Raw genomic sequence first — 15889 nt, 5'->3', positions numbered from 1 at the left:
AGCAGGGCAATAGCTGCCGATACCAAATGTGCATGGAATAGTATCATTGATACCACGATCACTTAAGAAATTAAAGCTTTGCATTGAAAGACGGTTATTTTTTCATGATATCAACCAAACATATCTCTGCAAGACACACTGTACATTACATGCATTTCTTTAATTAGTATGAAAATTGCTATGCTAGATCTTACATGCCATGGGAAGAGTGATAGGAGAAGGTTTACGAACAGCAGAAGTAGAAAGAGCTTGCCAACGAAATGAGTAGATGTTAGTGTATTTCTTGAAGAGGTGGGCTGCTGGAATTTTCAGTACAGATCTTGTGGCGAGTGTTGACAGTGCTGGGTATCGGATCTAGAGGACCTATCAGGCAGACGTTAGAAAGTATGGCAAATGCAGATGTGAAAACATAATGGCTGTGGTGGATTTTGCCAATTACAGCCGACTCCCCATCCTCATGGTGTACCAGACCGAAGGGACTGCAGTACTGGGTAGATTTGGTGGTCGTCTGTTGAGCAAGCGAACACCTTTTTTTCAACTTCAATCACAACAATCAGATATTTATCTATTCTTGCAAATCACACGTGAACTATTGTAACAATCTTCTCAAAAAACAACAAAAAAGTTTCAAGCAGGATAAGTCAGGAGTTTATTGGCAATGAAATAGAACTTGATTATCATAAAACAGTCCATCACCGTTAACACTTATTCTCCACTGCTATAGGTTTGAATATTAACCCCATGTAAAACTTAACCCACAACTTATGACATTATGGATGTCAGAAACAGGACCAGGAGTACTTTTAGTGCTATATCATAACTATTTACTATATATTCATATGTACATGTGCTAAGATTGGGATACTTCGTGCATTGTGATAGTCATGGTTTATTATTTACTGTACATCTGGAATATGTAGTTTTATTGACTGAACAAAACATCAACTACTGACTGTTTTTCTCACTCCCTCTTAACTCCTCCATCATCCTCTAATTCTCCCTTCTTTTTCTCCCGAAAAAAATCCCAGACTACCAACATATACAATCATATCAAAAATCGTAACTTATGTCACGGTTAATTTTCATGTTGCTATATTTCTTAAAATAATTTCAATTTGTCTAAAGCCTGTGTCATTGTTACAATATGGCCTCTTATCTCGGTAGTTTTGGTGACATGATACAGTATTAAATAGTGTCAAATCTTGACATACTTGAACCAAAATTGGCAGAATGAAATTCAAAGTATTTGAGTTTTAAGTAGTTTTTTTTTAATTTGTTTATATATCTTTCATTAATCGAGTAAATCAGTCAGTATTCAAATTCTATAAATTTGTTACATGGACTTCTTCGTGAACCTATTTAAGACACTGAAGAAACTGTTTATATCTGTTGTTTTTGTACATAATTATAATCATTGCTGTATGTTATAATCATACTGTCAACAAGAGTTGTGAGAAGACAACATAGCTCGCTGAGTGGGTTTAAAAAGTAGTTCAAAGGTCACAAGCAACGTCAGCATGTCCACAAATGTAGTACCAATGGAAAGGTCTTGCCACACGGAACAAACATGTTAAAATCCTAAGCAGTATCCTCATTAGTATTGAAACAAAACAGTAACTTTAACCTAGATGTCTATGGACACCGACTCTGCGGGTATAGCAATTGCTCCTGCAGGCTTCGTCCCCGTGAGCTAAAAATAGAGTAGGCCAATTTGTTATCTGACCATTAGTTTACAGTAATTAATACTTCCATTATTGAAATACCTGATATACAATATGTAACTATAGACTAGAAAAGTATATCATTAAAGTGACATGATAAATTATTTAATGACTTTCTGCTACATTTACAAAATGTGCTTTTCACTGCGCTGTACCATCAGATTTCCAAAGAGATTCTCTCTAATGTGATAGAATCATAGGTCCAAAAAAAACTAGAATAAAAATTACCATAAATAGGATAATCTCTTACTGGTATAACAGGATGGAACTTATTTATTTAAGAGAGAGTTATAACACAGAAAAAGCAACATTCATTACTAAATAAAAAAAACAAAACTGATTGGTCACACAATCAAAGAACTGTGTTATGATTGGTCACACGTTCTGAGAACTGCTATGATTGGTCACAGATTCTGAGAACTGTGCTATGATTGGTTACACATTCTGAGAACTCGACTATGATTGGTCACACAGTCTGAGAACTATACTCGATCTACTTTCCTTGCCATAGTTTGATAATGCATATCATCAAGTTGGTGGTCTGAGCTCTGTTTATAGAGACCTAACTGTATAGGAGAAACACTTTATATAGGAGAAACACTTATCAATACAAAATGTAACAAAGATATTTTTTCAAAAAGTCAACAACATGCTTCATAATACAGAAGAGTATTAATAGGTAAAAAAGTAATAAAATGCACCACAGTGCTATCCTTTTCATCCTTGTGGCAATTTGCACAGCCTATTCATTTCGTGATCATGACAAGTGTCATGGTCTCCCTGCATAAAATGCAGGCATTGTATCGGTACATCTATCAACATTAACACAAGTAATTGCACCCCTTTTCATAAATAACAAGAAATATGAATTTAAAAATAGATAGAAAAAAATTGAATCTATTAATTTACACATACAATATATGCTAATTCATATCATGATCACTTAAGTGGTCAATCTCTCCAAAAAAAATAAACAGGAATGTGTATTTTAAGACAAAAATAGACAATAAATACAGCAAAAGTGAATTATGAGATAAAGATTTATAATCTTCCCTTTACCTTGATTACTTTCACCACCCTTCCAGTTTACACAGCAGTGTATTCTGCCTCCTGCAGAACCTCGCAAGTCAAGACACTTGATTTGTTTACAGATCACATAACACTCCTCAATGAAAAGTACTAATTTTTTTCAAGCTTGATGGTAAATTCAAGCTCCTTGATTAACCATTGGGTTTACGAATTAACCTTCAAGTTTTTAAATGATCCTCAGATACCTGGATCAACTTTCGAATTACTTTCGGGAACTTTGGGATTAAACCTAAACATTTCTGAAATGCCTTTTAAATGATAAGGTTTCACATTACTGCAAGGTGTATTATTATGGGGATTTTTTTTTTACATTACAATCATATTACAGGTACATGATTCAAATTGCTGGTTTATGAATAAAAAAATTGCAGAAGTTTATGATGATTCACATTGCAAAAATATATGATTCATATTGCAGGTACATGATTCACATTTGAGTTGTATTGATTCACATTGCAGGTGTAGGATTCTTGTATAGGTAAGACATTGCACTTTGATATTATATTCATCCATAATAACTGTACTCCACAAGGGAGGTAATTCTACTCTACAGAAGAACACATTCTATAACCAATACTTGAGGGCTATTTCCCCATATCAAAATTTTATTCTAGAGATTAAGATAATGCAAAAAATTCTTTACTTGAACAGAAACTTGATTTTAACATAATATAATCCATAATTGTCAATTAAACAAGTTTAAAGATAGAATGACATAGGGATTTATGCTACATTTATATGAAATGAGTGTGTTTGGGAATGACATAATCATGATTTGACTCATATTTTATAAACAATGGAATGCAATTTTTTCACAAAGAATGCTTTCCATTTTTACTAACAAGGGAATGTTAAGCAATTTTATCACAAAGAATGCTTCCCATGGTATTTTGGTAAAAACTGAAAAGAATTTTTTGAAATCTTCAACAATAAATTATACCAGCACTATATAGTTGAGATCCAATCATGGTACATGAAAGACAATTTCATAATAGAGAGAGGTTAGGCCAATCAGATGTCAGGGATGTTTGATGATGATAATAATGAATTGGCCAATAAGATTGAGCCAAGATAAGGGTAATGAGTGATTTGGCCAATGGGAGCCAAGGCATAGTCATGGAAAATGATTCAACTAATCACAGACTAATGAATGTGGAAGAATATTTGGTGAAGACAACAGCTAGAAGGTATGAATTTCACAACCATGAAGACATTTGAAACGATCACAGATAGAAGAACGAGCAATGACACACTTAGTGCATTACTCATTAGAATCACCATAATATACGATAAGATTGAGATAAAAATTGTAGTTGGAAAGAAATATGAAAAAAAAGACATTTCAAACAGTATACTCTACACGTACGCTGACATGGTGAAATCTAAGGGGAATTAAAAGAATTTAGGACAGAGGCAGGAAAAAAAGATTAATATAATTTAACAATTTTCATTTAAGATAGTTTTCAACAAATGGTAATTTTATCGACTCCATTCTACTCTCATATAACAATTGTAGTCCCCTATCCAAAATCATTTGATGTATTGATGTTCAAAATCCTGGATCCCATTTTACATTGAAGGTGCCACCAGTGGTTGTGACCCATCTGAAAAATTTTGATAGCCTTGGTTGTTGTATTGTGAGAGCTGTCTGACCTCAGAATAACATATTGGATCCCCTTAGATCCATCAGTGAAGCAAAAACAGGTTGAACATTCTGTTCATCGTTCTCTATTTTGATCTACAGCTAGGAACTGTCTCCTTTGTCTATTTTTACTATCACTTCCTCATTTCCAATGGCATCATCGTCATCTCCTTTGGCAATCTGCAACATACATAACAAGCATGTAAATACTAGATTCTTCTGTAATCAGATCCATACAAATTAACTAATTTAATGCACTTAGTATCTGAAATTTTTTGTGAATATCTCAACAACGCTGTTAATCAACGTTTTCCCCTTAACATTGACTCTGGAGTCCATAATGATTGATAAGAAAATTCACTTTTCTGCCACAAAATCTATTTCAATCAAGTTTTGTCAAACCACATTCAATGATTCATAACTTAGACTCTGTACAAGCACTGCTGTGGATTAGTGTTTGGAGGTCATTCTGTGACCTAGACTCAGCAGGTAACAGGGTTCTAGATATATATGTGGTACATGTACATGTATATATGTGTTGCCTGTCCCGCTTTGTCAATATCATAAGCATTTTACATGGGTACTCAAGGACATATTTGAAGAGACTAACAAAGTTCATTGATTTTCTTCTAAGTGCAGAAATTTGAGGTTTTTACCCAAAAAATACAACAATCGTAAAAATGTTTGTAAAGAGTGTAATGCATACAGCAATATATCCCACAATACACCTATAACCAGAGTTTGGTTGCTCTAGCTTCTATAGTTTGTCAGAAACAGCTTTATATGCAAGAGCTAAACGCAAAACCTTAATGTTAATTTTTTTTTTCTTAAAAAAATGCATATATCCATAAAATACTTTTAGTGAAGTGGGCTCTTCTACCCATGCTACATCCATGATTAAGGTTTTGTTGGTCTAGCTTTGTCAGAAACAGAGCTAAACGCAAATTCTTCACATTGCTGATACAGTCGTCCGAAAAGGAATGCATTGGTGTAATCTTTCCAACATCCGTCGTAGGCGACACATTTATAAATTAATAAAAGGAAAATAATAATATATACATACATGGATATATGGAGTTGAAGTATATAGTATAGCTTGGTGTTATATTATTCTGTTCACAATTTCAAAACAAGGAAATATGCCTGCTTGTAATTTCCTGGCAATATATTCCGTGAGTTTACATGTACCTATACCATACTGGACTTAATTGTTCACCTATGTCCACAAACATTTTTTACCCGATACCAGATTATCAAAGTTTGGATTAAGAAAGAGTTAACCTTTCATTCACTTCATTCATTAAGTATCATCAAACACAGCATTATCCAATTATCATCACATGATAATATTAATGAGAAAGATGACCAAACCTGGAAATAATTAATCCTTTGTATAACAAATATCACACAACATCACACTACTTTTCGTTTAACAGAAATTATCCTATATGGGATATAAATTTACTGCCCTTTCCAAATTTTCCGTTAAACAGAAGTGATCCAATCTAAACCCCCCACACTATCCCATTCCTTCTGTTTAACCAGAAATGACCCAATCTAAACCCCAACACTATCCCATTCCTGTTAAAACACAAATGACCCAATCTAAACCCCAACACTATCCGCTTCCTGTTAAAACACAAATGACCCAATCTAAACCCCAACACTATCCCATTCCTGTTAAAACACAAATGACCTAATCTAAACCCCAACACTATCCCATTCCTGTTTAAACAGAAGTGATCCAATCTAAACCCCAACACTATCCCATTCCTGTTAAAACACAAATGACCCAATCTAAACCCCAACACTATCCCATTCCTGTTAAAACACAAATGACCCAATCTAAACCCCAACACTATCCCATTCCTTTTTAATTTCATCAATACGAGATGGATCAGACAGGTTTCTCTGAAAGTGAGCTCTAAACTATTGAATAATTGCCTTGTAATATCTAACTTACAAACACTGAAGAAAACCACATACACTGTATCTTCTATTCTCTTTAAAGACATAAACATACTGCAGGGCTCTTTCTGATGACCTTTTGGGGCCTTTAATGGGCCCTATTCCCAATTGAAATCATTTCATATTTAAACCAGATTCCCAAAACTGCAGTTTACTCCTGATCAAATCTTTCCCAATTCACCTATTTTCTTCCCAAAATGAGATAAAAAGGCCTCATCCCAAACCAGTGAGAAAAGTCCTGTGCTGAATCCCTTCACAGCTTCCATGATTATGTAAATGAGAAAGCAGCATACACATTATAATAATATGGTTGATGCTGGTCATAACTTCCTAATTAGTTGAGCAATTCTCATGCTACGTTTTACATCACACAGTAAATATCTACACATACAACAACATTCAGAGGTAGGATTATACAGCTAGACGGGGCTAGAAGCCAAGGGTACCAAACAACGATGATATTCTTACAATACCAATCTCAAACAAAGATATTTAATACAACATATTCTATCATACAACACACATTTAATACAGAATACTTATAACAATATCACAACCCATCAAACAACATTTACATCAAAGAGTGGGTCATAGTAACAACAATATTTGTACATCAATACAATCTCAAACTGTAAACTTATACACAATTTAAAATATATTTTGTACATGTACTTCAAACACTTGTGCTTAGGTTGCATTGTCATCAGTCTTACAAGAAACTCCTAAAAATAACTTCCTATTTATCATTTGTTGTAATTGTTCCAAAACAAGGAACCAATATGGAATTCACAGTAATATTTTTAAGGTCTACTTTCACTTTTTATCATTCTCTTGATGCTTGTTAGTATGTGAGCTACAAAACAGGGTAAACTGTTACTGTGCCAAATGAGTATGATTAAATTTGGTATAGAACACATAATGCTCAAAGTATGACGAACCTTCCAGAAAAAGTATAGAAGGTATGAATCTGGAAACAGTTTTTTTTCTTACCTAGGTCAAATGTTAGGTCACTGTGACCTACTTTTGGTATGAATAGTATAGAAATGGGTAACATTACAAACTTGAAAGTTGGAAGGTTTTCTCAAGAGTACTATATTAATTAAACAAGAGAAATGTTCTGGTTATTAAAGCTGCTGATCTAAAATAATTTTTTGGGATTCCTTACAGTTATAATCAAGCAAATGCTGTTAGTGTGCTTATTCATATATTTGCAACTGTTGCGACCGGGTAATAAAAGCTAGGTAACTTTGAGGTTAAAAGCATGTTGGTCTACACTTGTATGCATTTCTTTTTTTCCAGGTTTCACCAGGCTGTGATGAACTATAACTAGTAACACTTATTACTAACTAGATTTTAATACCTATGACAATGCCAACTACAGTTAGGATGTTAATATACTGGCTCCAAGTTGAAATATTAACAATAAACAAGGTTGGTTCCCCATTTTAACACTTAGAGGACGTCTCTTGGATATAAAACTCCGGGGAGTTACATTGCTTATGTAGCATATTGGTAATTCAGTATATTTTAGGGTATAATTGTTTCCACATTTGCTAATAGGTCCACACAGATACATATGACAATGTAAGCAGGCATGCATTATCATACAACATGTCCTCACACCCAACTCGGAACCCAACAGTTATATTGATCTTCGGATTCTGATTGGCGGTCCTGGCATGTCCTTCTTATAAAGCTTTTTAATAACTCTAGGCGTTGCTGAATTTTAACAGTGCTGATAATATGTGGAATTTAAAGTTATATTAAAAGTAAAACATTAGCTTTGGAAGCTTTGTGAAATTTGAAGTTATGTAATTTTTAATTGTTTAAATGTCAATATTAAAATGTGCTTGCCTAAACCAGGTGACACATGATTTTACTTTAGATGTGGATAGTTAGGATTTTTACAAATGTAAATTTTTAATGTTTTTCATATTTTTTGTGCTTTAATATTGATAATGCACAGTGCTTTTATTTCAGTATTTGCATTTTCATTTTGGTGAAACAGAAATACTAAAAAATATATATTGGGCGACTGATAAAAAATAAATTATGTTTCAAATTCAATATCCATCAAAAATTTTCAGTATAGATTATTTTAATGTGTCAGTTGGGTTCAGTTGAGGCAAACATTTGTTTGATTAGGTATACAGTGTACTTTGCTTTCAATTCATCAAATATAATATAAGAAATTTGAAGCCGACGAAGGCAATCTGTGGAAAATGGGTTAGGTTGGGTGAAGGTGGAATACACTCATTTATACAAATTATAGTGTTAACTTACGTCTTCCTCATCATCATCATCAGCACGAACATTCTGTAGCACAAATATATTGTAACACAAGGTAACAGGGAAATGTCATATCTACAGTCAATCTGGAACTACCGCATGTCAAATCAAATGTTAATTAATCTGGAACCAATACCTGTCAAACAAAGTCAACCTTGAACCATCGCTTGTGAAATTAACTGTCAATCTAGAATCACTACTCATCAAATCAATTATAAATCTGGCACCATTGCCTGTCAAATATAAAGTTAATCTGGCACCATTGCCTGTCAAATCTAAATCTGGAACCATAACTTGTCAAACCAAACAATCAATCTGGAACGTTCACATGTCAAACTAACAATCAATCTGGAACCATTGTTTGTCAAACGAACTGTCAATCTGGAACCATCACTTGTCAAACCAATAATCAATCTGGAACCATCACTTGTCAAACCAATAATCAATCTGGAATCACGACTTGTCAAACCAATTGTCAATCTGGAACCATCGCTTGTCAAACCAACAATCTGGAACCATTACCTGTCAAACCAACTGTCAATCTGGAATCATGACAATCATATCAAATAGTTGTTGATACCACGAAAGGAAGTGTCACATGTCAAAACTAGAACTGTCGCCAGGATGGCCGACTAATACCCCCGCAATCTGCATGAGTCAATGGTGAATTGAAACTGTTAATTAGAGGCTAAATAAGATAACCCATGCATGCCAATATTTCTGAAATTCAGAATGTCTGAAATATGTGTTGTTCACAATAAAGATAATTCAGTGACCAGTTGCCATAGCAACCATAATTTTGAGAAAAAGAAAGTGGCATGCACATCTACACATGGTCCTCTATATTTGTGTGAAGTTTCATTGAAATCAGCCCTTCGGTTTAGGAGGAGTTGTCCGGACAAATTTAAAGTTATGGTTCTTATCGGAAAATCTAAAAATAGTGACCAGTTGCCATAGCAACCATAATTTTGAGGAAAAGAAATTGGCATGCACATATACACATGGTCCTCTATATTTGTGTGAAGTTTCATTGGAATCGGCCCTTCGGTTTAGGAGGAGTTGTCCAGACAATTTTAAAGTTATGGTTCTTATCGGAAAAACTGTTTATAGTGACCAGTTGCCATAGCAACCATAATTTTGAGAAAAAGAAAGTGGCATGCACATATACACATGGTCCTCTATATTTGTAAATCGGACCTTCGGTTTAGGAGAAGTTGTCCGGACAAACTTAAAGTTATGCTTCTCATTGGAAAACATGTTTATAGTGACCAGTTGCCATAGCAACCAAAATTTTGAGGAAAAGAAAGTGGCATGCACATCTACACATGATCATTAATATTTGTGTGAAGTTTCATTGGAATCGGCCCATCGGTTTAGGAGGAGTTGTCCAAACAATATGTGTCTACAGACAGACGGACGGAAGGACAGACAACCCGAATCTAGTATACCCCCCTATTTTCGTTGCGGGGTATAATAACTTTGTTGCAGGGGTATAATTAGTTGTTAATACCACAAAGGGAAGTGTCACATGTCAAATTAGTTGTCAATATGACTAAAGGCAGTATCACATGTCAAAATTAGTTGTCAATACCACAAAAGGAAGTGTCGCATGTCAAATTTGTTGTCAATATGACAAATACAAGTTGACGAACAAACTAGAAGTCAAATAAACCATGTCAAAAATCATAAGAAAATATTTATCTGCATAGGCAAATCAATTTTCCAAACATCATGTTCATTCTCTCACCTGCATGATGGCATCTGTGTCGGCCAAAGCCTGTTTGGCGAGGTAACGCTCCCTCTTGATTTTCAATTCTAGAGCCTCCGGGACATCAGGAACAAGAATGTCGATCAGTCGGCACACACCAAACACAAAATGCTTCAAAAGATGAGATGAATAGAAGTAACAAATTATCCATATTTCAAATGCAACAGAAAGTCATTTGTTTAAACTCGAAACATCACTACATAATGTTTTTTGCATCATACACACCTTTTAATATTAATACATGGAAATATTTTTTTGTAAATCAAAGCCAATTATGGATTTTACGTTTTTTGAAAACTTACTGTCACCTTAATCAAACAAATGACCATTGAAGCATATGCACAATGAGGTGTGAGAACACACAAAATTGTAATCTATTTGATAGTTCTTTCTGGCTACACTATAATATTATGTACATTGAGGTGTGGGAACACACAAAGGAGAACACACAAAATTGTAATCTATTTGATAGTTCTTTCTGGCTACACTTTAATCATATGCACAATGAGGTGTGGGAACACACAAAATTGTAATCTATTTGATAGTTCTTTCTGGCTACACTATAATCATATGTACATTGAGGTGTGAGAACATACAAAATTGTAATCTATTTGATAGTTCTTTCTGGCTACACTTTAATCATATGCACAATGAGGTGGTAGCTTGTACTTTAATATGTTCTTCTATGACCACGACTTAAATAAAGCATAACTGAATCTACCAACTTGTTCAAGGAAGAACTAAAAGACACCCCAAACTTGATATCACAAAAGAAATCTACCCCAAGCAGAAATATTAGCCAGCCATTCCTACCTCAAACAGGATGACAAATCCCAGGCGAAGAGCCAACAGGTTCCAATAAAACAGTGTGTGGTTTCCATGGCCATCTCTTAAGTCTCGGTATCTACAAAATTAAAACAGTGTCTCAGTATAATCATCAATTAAGGATTTAGGACCTTATGATAATAGGAAATTGATTCTAAAAATTTAAGTTGTACATTTTACATGGTCTTGTTATACATCTCATGATCAATAGGACATTGATTCTACAAATTAAGACTGTACAATTTACATAGTGAGTAAAGCTCGCCCAGTTGTTTTTTGTTAATATCACACATGTATCATATACGATAATGGTGACATTACTGTATTACTTAAAAAAACCCAGCCTACATGATAAAAATACAACCAGATCAGGCCTCCTCCATATAGTTGTATGTAACCTATAAACCCCCATTACATATATTATGATTGAATTCCCACTTACAGACATGTCTGATTGAGAGTGCCATTGGGACTTTTAGACAAAGAGAATTCTGTGTAACCCTTTAAGTCCCAGTCATAGTGGTACTGGTACAACAGGCGGGGTAGAAATTCTGATGTAAACGCAATGAGAAAAGCCTGCAATAGGAAACAATTAATTACACATTATTAAGTACTTATGTTTACTTGCAGTTTTATGTAAGTCCCTCAAACCAAGTGGGGGACTTTGTTTTTATATAATATTTTTCTAATAATTAATTGAAGTTAAATTGCAATTAGAACTCAAACAAGACTTTGATGAAGTATTGATGAGTATGCACAGAAGAGCATTCAGTATTTTATTTTTTAACTTTAAATCATTTATATGACTAACACATGTTGAGGTGTGTAACAATTCTATTTTGTGAAAAATAACAAAAGACAACAGCTCGCCCAGCAGTTTTGTTTTAGAATTAGGCCCCATTCAAGGTCAGCAAATGTAGAACCAATAGAAAGGTCATAAGGAACACACATGTCAAATATGAAAGCTCTTTCTCACACAGTTAACATACTGTGGCCATACAAGGTTAAAGTGTTATAAAAGTAGTTCAAAGTCCACGGTCACGGTCAGCATGTCCACACTTGTAATACCAAAGGAGAGGTCTTGTCACAAGAAATACATACATCAAATATCTAAGCTGTATCCTAATTAGTATTGACACAACATGGTGACTTAGCTGTCTATGGACACTGCCGACACAGACACTTGGGGTATTGCATAATAAAAGGGATATTCACACAACATTAATTATACAATAAAATTCAATTCATTCTGTTCTTGCCCTAACTTACATTACTGATGACAGCTAGCTGGGCAAGAGCGTCAAGTATCGAGAACCAGACACCTATGTCCTGGGCACGATCAGCAACGGGTCGTCGCGTCTCGCACACAAACTTCTGGGCATCCAAGCGAATCTCCACCCAGTTGTTCAAGAGGGCGAACAGTGGAGCCAGTGGGAATGCTGCCACAAATATTGTGATGAACCCAAACTGTAGCACTGAAAATAAATATACATCAAACAATTACAATAAAGAACTTATAGGGGAGAATGAGATATGAACAGTATACAGATGGTACTTACCCATTTCTAGGTACTCTTCAAAAAGTCCTTCATTGTCCAGTAGTTCATAATCTTCCTCCCAACGTGTCCTCACCATATTTTTGTCAAGATTCACTTTTAAACGATGGATGAATAATTTTAATTTTCTGAAATGAAACAATGACAACATAACTGTAGCTATAGTTGTTATATTTCAATGGTTGATATTTCGAGTTGTCCCTGTTGGATATATTATTTACTGGTATTTATTTTCACGCTATATCAAATGACCATGAATGCAGCAAAGATAAATCCTCACAAATGTTACAAACTATACAGCAAGTTTTTAGGATTCAGTGATTTATACCTTAAAGGTACAACATTATTGGTCACCCAGGGTAAGCGTAGGTTTTTATGAAACGTGAAATTAATTTTCTTTGGTGTTGACTTATTATGGCACCGTTCTATTTACAAAGGGAGATAACTTACAGTACAGGTATTTCCTGTGTATAGTCAATTATTCTGTTTACAAAGAGAGATAACTTAAGGTTAAAGTATTTCCTGTACATTATAAATTATTCTGTTTACAAAGGGAGATAACTTCCAGTAAAAGTATTTCCTGTGCAGCATACATTCACAAAGGGAGATAACCTATGGAACAGGTATTTCCTGTACAAGGTGAATTATTCTGTTCACAAAGGGAGATAACTTACGTTAAAGTTTCAGTACATTGTAAATTATTCTGTTTACAATGGGAGATAACTTACGGTAAAAGTATTTCCTTTGCAGCAGAAATTTGTCTGTTCATAAAGGGAGATAACATACGGTACAAGTATTTCCTTTGCAGCATAATGTTTACAAAGGGGAGATAACTTACGGTACAAGTATTTCCTGTGCATTGTTAATGACTTGTTTCCCTATCATGATGACAGCTAGTTGCTGGGCGAGTTCCATCAGACAGCCTCCATTGTTACACTGCCAGACAAAACAAATCTTGTTAATGTCATTATCTACACAAACAACACAACTTGTCCATACCAAATAATATCGACACCCAAATAATCAGCTGGTTTAACATATACCTCCTTTTTGTATCGGACATCAATCAAGACAGTAGAGGCCTGGGGTGGAGGAGGCTAAGGGGGATAGACAGTCAAATGCATAGCACTGTGCGTTCAGGATAAAGTGTATAAGTGTAAGAAAGAGTTTGCGAAATACAAAATGTTGCATGGCTGGGGAATATTACATTGCACAAGTAGCAAGGAAAAGTTGTTAAATATCAACTAGAACTGTAAGCCAATGGCTGACTAATACCAGGGGAGTGCAATGTTATGTGTCCTCTACCAAATCAGGGGAGTGTAATGTCATTGTGTCCCTTTCCAAATAAGGAGAATGTCATTTTCCCTACCAATTCTTGACAAGAGGATGCAAGGTTATAATGTCCTCTATCAATTTTTCAGAGATATGCAAGGCTAAGTAAAGGAATGCCTTTAGAACTTCTTATGACCCAACAGTGATTTGATTTCCCACACAGGGATGAAAATTTAGCCCTGCATCACCCCTGGATCAGCTTACGTTAATAACGATTTATTTACATTTGGTTTGGTTTGATTTAATTACGTTTGGCTTGGGTTTGATTTAATTATGTTTGGTTTCCGACACGATACTGCTGTAGATACCGTCAAACCTCAAACTCTGATTACTCAAATTAAACATTCAGTTCCGAAGGTAAAATCTATCGGTAAAAGAAACTCAGTTACCTCGAATACTTGGCATATCTTTTAAGTTTTTTTCATATCCCATGGATTGACTTTGAGATAAAGAGGTTTAACTGAAGTTGTATCAAAGATGCCAAAATATAGAGTTATAGGTAACTATTACATGTACATGGCAATAAACATCATTATATATAACATTTTTGTCGAAGGTTTTAAAACACAATTCTTTTCAAACAGAGCACAAAATTTAGCATTTCAATAATTATGATCACAATATCCTTTTTTCTCAATCAAATGGAAATCATATTTCTGTAAAAGAAAATTTACCTCTTCGTTGCGTAAACCAAACATCCTATCATAATGGCCTGGGTATCCCACAAACCTGTCAATAAATCAGGTTTTATTAATTTGGAATATTTCTAAAATCCTGTGCAATGATACAAAAGATATCTGTACAATGTAATTAGCATAGAGATAGGTTTGTACTGAATTTTGTAGCTTTAATCTATTGTTTCAGTTTATTGGATTACCTACCCATGTGTGACAGGCATTTTTGTTATTGTTCAACAAGTGTTGATAGGGAGAAATAGTATCTCTTAAATAATTTCAAAGTCTTATACCCCCAAAGTACGACTATATCAATTCATCTGTTGAATTTTCTTTGGTTGTTTGTGAAAGGATAGTAAGTATCATGTTTCAGTTTCATACAAACAAGCTTACATTCATGAAATATTTCTGAAACACAATAACATACTTGTCCATGGTTGATACAGACTTTGTCATTAAATCACAATACTTTTTCAAGGCTTTGTCATTTAATTCAAGAATTTTCTTGGACGAAAAGAAATATACAGAGAATCATGGTATATATTTTATAATTTCTGTGAAAAATATGTCATGTTTAATTTACTTCTGATAAAACTGAACAAAACAAAATCTGGAAAATCTGAACCATCACAAAAAATCTAACTTCACAGAATTTTATATAACCATTACATAACTCTCACAATCCTAGAAAAAATACTGATGTGTTGGAGTATCAATTGTACTTACCTTCCTTTGAAGAAAGCAATGTAAATTATAGAGGAGTAGAAGTTGACAAACTGGAAAATGAACACCTTGAATATGAGTTGGTCTTCATACTCCGTCTGTGTTCTGTGCATTTCTGTAACAGTAACAGCCGAGTTGTACAATCTCTAGAATAATTTAATTCATTCTCATGGATACAAAAACTTACATTCAAACACAATTATACTTAATAAATAATCTTTTCTTAATTATGCCTCCACCATGAAATGGAAGGGCATATATAGTGTTACCCATGTCCGTCGCATCCCATCCTGTCCCGTCCT

General features: G+C 34.3%; 1 protein-coding gene across 2 annotated transcripts in view; it reads right to left on the bottom strand.

The window, feature by feature from the left end:
- Positions 1 to 632: 632 nt before the first annotated feature.
- Positions 633 to 15889, bottom strand: part of LOC117334513 (anoctamin-7-like) — a 54003-nt gene continuing 38746 nt past the window's right edge. The window contains exons 13-22 of one of the 2 annotated variants that reach the window (XM_033894190.1): positions 15591 to 15702; positions 14865 to 14919; positions 13697 to 13794; positions 12862 to 12986; positions 12572 to 12777; positions 11745 to 11878; positions 11291 to 11381; positions 10457 to 10588; positions 8704 to 8736; positions 633 to 4632 (exon numbers count right to left, since the gene is read on the bottom strand). In XM_033894190.1, coding sequence (XP_033750081.1) covers positions 4555 to 4632; positions 8704 to 8736; positions 10457 to 10588; positions 11291 to 11381; positions 11745 to 11878; positions 12572 to 12777; positions 12862 to 12986; positions 13697 to 13794; positions 14865 to 14919; positions 15591 to 15702 — 1064 coding nt within the window. In that variant the 3' untranslated portion in view covers positions 633 to 4554. The remainder of the gene's footprint in view (positions 4633 to 8703; positions 8737 to 10456; positions 10589 to 11290; positions 11382 to 11744; positions 11879 to 12571; positions 12778 to 12861; positions 12987 to 13696; positions 13795 to 14864; positions 14920 to 15590; positions 15703 to 15889) is intronic. The other variant, XM_033894191.1, reaches the window with a different exon arrangement.

The sequence above is a fragment of the Pecten maximus genome, chromosome 9 (assembly GCF_902652985.1).
Source record: "Pecten maximus chromosome 9, xPecMax1.1, whole genome shotgun sequence".
NCBI lineage: Eukaryota > Metazoa > Mollusca > Bivalvia > Pectinida > Pectinidae > Pecten > Pecten maximus.
The sequence above is the reverse complement of the archived record's forward strand: the minus strand, read 5'-3'. Positions and strand labels throughout refer to the sequence as shown.